The sequence below is a fragment of the Octodon degus genome, unplaced genomic scaffold, assembly GCF_000260255.1.
Source record: "Octodon degus isolate 3935 unplaced genomic scaffold, OctDeg1.0 scaffold00098, whole genome shotgun sequence".
Classification (NCBI taxonomy): Eukaryota; Metazoa; Chordata; class Mammalia; order Rodentia; family Octodontidae; genus Octodon; species Octodon degus.
The window spans coordinates 9,653,077-9,661,304 of NW_004524674.1; the positions used below are offsets into that span (position 1 = coordinate 9,653,077).

Here is an 8,228-nt window from a genome sequence, read left to right on the forward strand (position 1 = left end):
AAGAGAACCTAGTCTATACTCCTAGTAAGATATAAAAACAAAAAAAAACTATTAAAAATAAGGTTGCCACTGTGAAAAGGACTAGGGAGAAAAAAGAAAGATTCTTCACTGTAAATGTTTAATGGTTTTTGAATTTTGAATCATGTGCATGTATATCTATTAAAATCATTAATTTAGAAATAATTTAAGCGTGGCACATGACTAAAATGCCTACACTGGGGGAGGCTGAGGCAAGAAAATCTGGGCAACTTAGCAAGACTGTCTCTCAAAATTTAAAAAAAAAATTTTTTTTTTCTTAAGGCTGGGCATATTGGTACATGCCTGCAATCCCAGCACTCAGGAAGCTGAGGCAGAAAGATCACTGTTAGTTTGAGGCCAGCCAAGGCTACATATGAAAGTTCAAGGCCAGCCTGCACTATATAGTGAGAGACCCTGTCTCAAAAAAACAAAAAAATCTTCTTTAAAGGGTTGGAAATATAGCCCAGTGGCAGAGGACCTCAGGGTTCGAACCCCAGTACTGCAAAAATTTAAATTTAAATTAAAATAAGGCCAGTATGGTAGTGCACAACTGTAATCCCAGCACTCAGGAGACTGATGCAAGAGAAACACTGCAAGTTCAAGACCAGCCTGGGTTACAGTGTGAGCTCAATGCCAACCTGAAGTGCACAGCGAGACCTTGTCTCAAGAAGACAAAAAATTAATTGTTTTTTTGGTTTTTGTTTGTTTTGGCGGAACCAGGAATTGAACTCAGGCCCTTGCACTTGCCATGCAAGTGCTTACTCTACTGAGCTATCTCCTTGACCCCTAAAATTAATTAATTTAATTAAAAATAATAATTTAATCTAACCTTCTTATTCAAAAAGGTCAAGGAGGTAAGCTATTTCGTTCATTCATCCATTAAAACCCATCTAGTAGCTCTTAGTTCCTTGCATCCACCATCACATAATACAGCAGTTAAGGATGAGAAAAACAAAAGGCATGCAGTCAAAATGCGAGGAACAGTAAATCCTTCTTTACCATAGGTAAGTAACAAAGATTTTCTTCCTGAAGTTCTAATTTAGCACTGATTTACTTCTAACTAGCCATGTCCATTAGCAAATCACTTCCCATCTGAGCCTGTTTCTTTAACTATACGATGCACACAACAGACCATAATAATGTTCTTCAAACTGAAACTCTGATTATGCATATGTCATAAAAATTAAATTTTGCAGCCATGTACGGTGGTGCACACATGTAATCCTAGCACTCAGGAGACTGAGGCAAGAGGATCGCTGTGAGTTTGAGGCCAGCCTGGGCTACAAAGTGAGTTCAAGGCCAGCCTGAACCATACAGTGAAAAAGACAAAAAAGACAAAAAAAAATAATAATAATAATAATGTGAATCAAGCTCATATTGTTTAAAAATGAGATAAAATTAAATACAATAGGAAAAAAAAGAATTAAATAGAATAGGACAGAAAATACCAGAGTACATCTCCATAGTTAGGAGTGAGGATTATTCCATGGCATTTTGCTATAAAATATAATTTCCACTTATGATAGTTTTAAAAGACTGGAAGTCATCAGACTAGATGGCCTTTAGGCCTGTTTAGGTCTGATATTCTCCTATTCTAATTGCTTTGAAACAATATAAAGAAAATTCTCGCCTATACCAAACTTCCATAATTAATCCCACTTAAGTCTGGGACTTCTGAAACAATATAGCATGCAAAGCCATTAGCACAGAGCTCAGTATACAGCAAGGAGTCAAGACTAGACAGTTATTAGCGTTTTGGGAGGCTGTTGGGGGATTAAACATGAGGCTTTTGGGCTGAGCTTCATCCTCAGTCTTTTTTTATTCTTAGTTTTAAGATAAGGTCTAAGTCGCTAAATCGCCCGACACTGGACTCAAATTTGTGATCCTCCTTGACTGAGAGTCTCAAGTGCTGGGATTAGGGCATGTTCCACCACACCCAGTTTATCATGACTATTATTCTGATTATAGTGATCCTACAGAATAACATTAGAGATCAAATATTTTATTCCCATTAGTAAAGTAAAGGGAGTACCTTTTTGTGACTTTCTTTGGGAGATCTCTTAGGACAGCTGATCAAAGTTTTCTTAGGTGAATCCTTCTGAGCCCTAATAAGCAAGAGTTGCAAACATGAAACAGGCACCAAAGACACTGGCATGACAAAATAAATGCTATGAAGAAAACTCTTCTCCCGGGCTGGGGTGATGGCTCAGTAGAATAAGTGCTTCCATGGCAAGCACAATGGCCTCAGTTCAATCCCCGTTTCCGAAAAAAAAAAAAAAAAAAAGCAAAAAACAAAAAATTAAATTAAATTCTGGGCTGGTGAGATGGCTCAGTGGTCTAAAGCATCTACTTAGAACAAGCTTAGCAAAGCACAGGGACCGCGGTTCAATCCCCAGCACCACATGCGAGCCAGCCCCGCCCCCTGGTGGGCTGAGCTGGCCACACACACACACACACACACACACACAAATAAATAAAAAAAAAAATTTAAAAAAAAAAAAAAGAAAACTCTTCTCCCTATCCACAGAAAACCTTGTGCTTGGCACTAACCAAATGAACGTAGGGACTTATAGATATCTCACATGCTACAAACGTTTACAGCTATTACAGCACACTCCATTCATAACCCATGCCTCTGTCTGCAGCCAAATATAGGTGCATCATCAGTGAAAGCTGACGTAGCGGGTGCACAGTGACACCACTCTGGAAAGCTGAGACAGGAAGATCAGAGTTTTAAGCCTAACCCTGGATAACTGTGCAACATAGCAAGACCCTGACACAAAATCAAAAATTTTAAAAAGGGATGAAGAGAGAGCTCAGTGGAACCGGCCTAGATTAAATCCTCAGTGCAATCAATAAGCATTGATAGAAATGTTCAAAATGTACTAAATAAATAGAATGTGACATACATACAATAGAAATTATTCACTTTTAAAAAGTAGTGAAATTCTGATACATGTTACAACTTACATGAAACTTGAAAAACAATATATCAAGTGAAATAAGCCTGAGACAAAGGACAGATTTTGTATGATTCTACTTATCTGAGGTATACCCAATAAGCAAATTCAAAAAGACAGAAAACAGAGATTACCAGGGAAGAAAAGGTAATGTACAGATATTATTTAATAAATTTGGGTTCTGTCTGAGATTTAAAAAAAAATTCCGGAAATAGGCAGTTATAGTAGCTGTACATCATGAATTCTACACTTAAAAATAGTTAGGTACCGGGGAGATAGCTCAGTAGAGTAAGTGCTTACCTGGCAACCACAAAAGCCTGAGTTCAATCCCCAGTTCCGCAAAAATAAATAAAAATTTTAAAAATAGTTAAAAAGGACTAGAGAGATAGCTAGTGGTCTAAGCGCCTGCCTGGCAAGCACAAGGACCTGGGTTTGATCCCAGTTCTGCATGCCCTGCAGGCCCTGGGACCCAGGGTGCCCCATGCCAACTGAAACAAGATGTGGGGGTATACGCTTGTAATCCCAGCACTGAGGAAACTGAGATAGGAGGATCACTAGGAGCCCAAGCTGCATAGGGAGACCCTAAACCAAATAAATAAATAAATTTTAAATTTTTAAATAATTAAAATCATCAAAATTTGTTATGTATATTCACCATAATTTTTAAAAAACTGGGGCTGGGGAGATGGCTCAGTGGAATAAGCACTTCCCTGGTAAGTGCAAGGGCCTGAGTTCAATCCCCGGTTCCACCAAAAAAAAAGAAAGAAAGAAAAAGAAATAAAAAACTAAGTGTGGTGGTGCATGCCTGTAATTCCAGCATGCTGGGAGGCTGAGGCAGGAGGGCTGCCAAGTTCAGGCCAGTGTAGCTATATGGCAAGTTCAAGGCTGGCCTGGGCTATACTGTAAATCCCCATTTCAAAAATGAAAGAAGAAAAAGTGTGACTAAATAATACCAAGAGGTGTAAGATAAGGACCCATCTCAACCTGATTTACAAAATTGTAGGATGGAGACACCAATTTCTACAAAAAAAAAAAAAAGCAAGTGTCTGCACTCTACTCCTCAGCCTCGTCTCTGATCACTCATTCAGTCCTGTTCTATGTTCCAAACACAACAAACTACTCTCCTGATACTGAACCTACAGAACTGCCTCTCCCCTCCATCCCTTTGAACATGCTACCCTGTAATTTAGAAGCATTTTCTAGCCCACTTCCCACCTGTAGCCTTCACCTTACTAGATTGCTCAACTTCTGGGCTGGACCACCTGCACGTACAGCAGCGATTAGGAGCCTTTTCTGGGGTTACACACACCCAGGCGCCAGTCCACTGATGACACTCATCAGACCAAATGTCCCTGCCTCTACAGCTAGGCTGAAAGCCCCTGGAGGAGGAAGGCTGTCTCCTACACAAGATACAGAACACTGTTGGATCCCCAGCATCCAGCACAATGGCCCTCATTAAAAGGTTTGTGAATTTGGGGGTTGGGGCTTGAGGTGTGGCTTTGTTTCTATGGGGTTTTTTTGGTTTTTTGGCGGAACTGGGGATTGAACTCAGGCCCTTGCGCTTGCCAGGAAAGCGCTTATTCCACTGAGCCATCTCCTTGGCCCCTATGTTTTGTTTTTGAGGAGGCGTTTATGATGCTGGGTACTGAACTCAGAACCTTTACACTGAGTTATATCTACATCCATCCCTTTTTCTTTTTCTTTTTCTTTTTTTGTTTTGTTTTGTTTTGTTTTGTTTTGTTTTGAGACAGGTTCTAAGACACAAGTTGCAATTACACAAATGATGTCATGCATAACTCTCTCCTTCAACGGGCTTTCACATCCAGTTGAGCAAAGGGGACATAGGTGTGAAAATATCCGTAAGCTTAGCAGGGACAATAAATGTGGGAGTAGTTTGGGCAAAGGAGCACCCAGAGCCAGCAGTTAATGAGAAAAGTTAATCCTGACAAAGATGAGAACATACGCAAGCAACAATATTTAGTGAGCTTCTCTTTAAGGCCACACACTACTGAAGGCATATGACACAAAGCAGTGAACAAAAAACACCCACGGCTCCTGCTCTCAGAACTGACATTCCAGTGGAGGGAAGCAGGCAAACTGAAGAACACCTTATAAAAGAATTTAGACAAAGGAAGCGAAATTAAATAATGGCAAAGGTATAGGGAAATTGCATACAGGGTGGTCATGCTGCACTGGACAGTCCCAAGGAACAGTGAATGAAACACAACATCAACAATGCGGGGTTGAAAGCTCTAATCTAGAAGCCATTCAGAGGAAAGAGTAGTTCCATGATCCCTGTTCATGAACTATGTAAGGAATAGAGTGGTGTGGCTGGAACATACTGAACAAAGAAAAAAAAGCAAGATGAGTTCTACTGGGAAGGCAAGATCTCACGGAGCCATCTCAGGGACTTAATGAGGCAGAGCAGAGGTGAGAGAGTCTTAAAGGCTGAGGAAATTACATGCAAAAATGTCAGAGACAACAAAGAATATCAGAAGAAGTCTGGCTCAGAAGCAAAGTTAGCACCAGAGGGAAGATTCTATGAGACGAGGAGTCAGGAAGTAAAGAAGCCACAACTCCAGAATGAGCAGGAACTATTCTCTAGTGAAGGAAAACACAGTCTGTGAAAGGCAATAAGCAAAATGGTTATCTGTCAAAGCCTAATCAGTCCATCTTCTGTCAGACTGCTTAGAGGGGAAAGCACAGTGAGAACAGTTTATAAACCACCTCAGAGCTGGGGGTGTGGAGTAATGGTAGGACACTCATCTATATGGTGAGAGGCCCCAGGGTGTAGGCACCAGGACCGCAAAGGGGAGGTGAAAGGAAAGGGAGGAAAAGGGAAAGAGAGGGCAGGGGGAAAGGAAGGGAAGGGGAAGGCAGCTGCTGCAAGAAGACTGAAGGAGAAGGTATGAAAGCAGGAGCAGACTGGATGAGGTGGCCTTCAGTACACTGTGCACCTGGGCATAGTGGGACAAGTGCGTTGCATGCCTGTGTGTGAATGTGAGATACCAGATCCCACTGCACAATGCTGCCATTTTCCCAGCACTCAAGTCCTAGAGACCCTGAAAGTAGTCCTACCTCTCCTGTGCTGTCTTTAGCTGAGAAAAATCAATAGGAACTGCTTGCATGGCACAGAAGAAAGTAAACTATTTTAAGGACCACTACTAACACTTGAATTCCAGGCAACTGGGTCTTCCAATGTTTAGGCTCAGTTTTTCAAATAGTTGTCCCTCAGTGTCATGTATCAGCAAGATCAGATGCCTATACTTCCTAGGAAATTCAAAAAGAAAAGCCAACTTTTTCTGCTTCTGGGAGATTACAGCTTCATACCTGAAAATAAAAGATAGGAAAGATGATGTGTGGACTGTTTTCTGATGACCTACAGCCCCTTGTAGGGACTGACTTGTGTCTCCTTCCCCCAATAATTCATCTGTTAAATTCCTAAGAATGTGACAGTACTTGGAGAGAGGTGCTTTCAAAAGATAATTAAGAAAAAAAAAAAGATAATTAAGGCAAAATGAAGTCATATGAATGAACCCTAAACCAATATAACTGGCATGCTCGTGAAATGAAAAGATAGGACATGGGCAAACACAAAGGGAAGTCTGAGTGAAGACACAGGGAGAAAAAAACAACAGGAATTTACAAGCCAAGGAAAGAGACTTCAGAACAAAACACCACTGCACACACCCTGACCTTACACGTCCAGCCTCCAGAATGGTGGGGACATGCAGTGAACTGTGCAAGCCACTCAGTCTCTGGTCCTCTACTCACCAAACCTAGCAAACCACAACAGTTCTACTTTTATCAAATCCTAAAACACAGCTGGAATACTTTGTTTCTCTACACCTATTCATCACTTCTTTAACTGAATTAGTTCTTCCTTTTTAATCCAAAAGGGAAATTATAACCTAAAATTTTGAGATGACAATCCACTCAAGGAAAATACCATGATAATTTACCTGCCTTGCAATTTGGAGGCAAGCTTTGAGCCTGGAGACAATAAGGAATGAGCTGTAGTGAAGGCAAATTCTGGTGACTGCCGGTGAGCAAGTGTCTTGGCCTGCAAGCAGGGATCTGAGATGTTTACAATAGTGAGCCCTGGGAGTTTATCTGAGAAAGGAGATCAGAGAAAAATATGTAATGTGTTGCCTAGAGAAAGGGAGCCATACAGAAAGAGTGTAAGGAACTCTGGAAAAAAAACAGAAGCTGGTGAATTCACCTTCAGCATCCAAGGCAGTCTTGCAGGGTAAGCTCAGGATTCGAGGATGGCCCCTTTCAATTCGACGGACAGCTGCCCAGCATTGTGGATGCGGACAAACAGCCAAGTCACAGATGGTTTCATCCCACTGGCTGTCATCTGGCAAGATCATGGCTACAAGTGGTTTAGGACAGGGGCGAATCCTTCAGCTTTCTGAGAATCAACAGCTACATAATTAAGGAGTAGTATTATAATTAGCCATATACTCCAGATCTTGGACTCAAATCTTAAAATATTTCTAGTGAACCTATATAGGTAGGTAGGTAAAAGGTGGACACAAATAAGGAATAAGTAAAGCTTGACTGCCTACCCACATATGAAAACATCTCACCATGAGGTCAAGTAGCAAGTCTGAAAGCAGAATGAGCTCAGGTCTCCCAACTCATAAGTTAACAGCCAGGTGACCTGGAGTTTAACCCATCCAAACCTCAGTGTCCTCATTAGCACAATGAGGATAAGCCTGCTTCGTAGTCATAAAAACTAGTTAACGGATATTAAAGTCTGGCATATAGTTCAAAATAAGTATTGGTACCCTGTCTTTTTCCCACTCATTAGTCATTAGGACTAATGCCACTATCTCTGAAAAGCTGTATGAAATTACAACCAGTCAAATCAGAGAAGTGCTATGCATGGCTCAAACATTCGGAAAACAGGCTTCATTTTTTTCAATAAGGCTATAATTCTTATGCAGGCAGATAAAAGAGCCACCAGCAATGAATGGGTTTGTTCAAACCCCAAGTCAGGAGACTCGGAGCTGCCTTTAGCTTTTCATTCATCAACTATATGGCCAAGTGACAGTACTTCCTCTCTCAGCCTGTTTATTAAAGGGAGGAAGGTATATATGATATATAACAGGTACTCAATAAATATTATCTTCTCTCCAGAGATCTTTTTTTAGTTGTTTGGAAACAGGGCCTCACTATGTAGTTTAGGTTGGCTTTGAACTCACTTATGTAGCTTAGGCTGGCCTCAACCTCAAGGTGATCCTC

At 40.9% G+C, this 8,228-nt stretch overlaps 1 protein-coding gene across 8 annotated transcripts in view; it reads right to left on the reverse strand.

The window, feature by feature from the left end:
• The window catches only part of CUNH9orf43 (chromosome unknown C9orf43 homolog), a 22,022-nt gene that overhangs the window by 11,030 nt on the left and 2,764 nt on the right, over window positions 1-8,228 (reverse strand). For 5 of the 8 annotated variants that reach the window (XM_023723449.1, XM_023723448.1, XM_023723452.1 and 2 more), the window contains 3 exons: window positions 7,201-7,406; window positions 6,941-7,091; window positions 2,051-2,123 (listed from right to left, as the gene is read on the reverse strand). In XM_023723449.1, the coding sequence (XP_023579217.1) occupies window positions 2,051-2,123; window positions 6,941-7,091; window positions 7,201-7,351 (375 nt within the window). In that variant the 5' untranslated portion in view covers window positions 7,352-7,406. Of the gene's footprint in view, window positions 1-2,050; window positions 2,124-6,940; window positions 7,092-7,200; window positions 7,407-8,228 lie in introns of those variants that run through there. The other 3 variants (XM_023723450.1, XM_023723451.1, XM_023723455.1) reach the window with 3 other exon arrangements.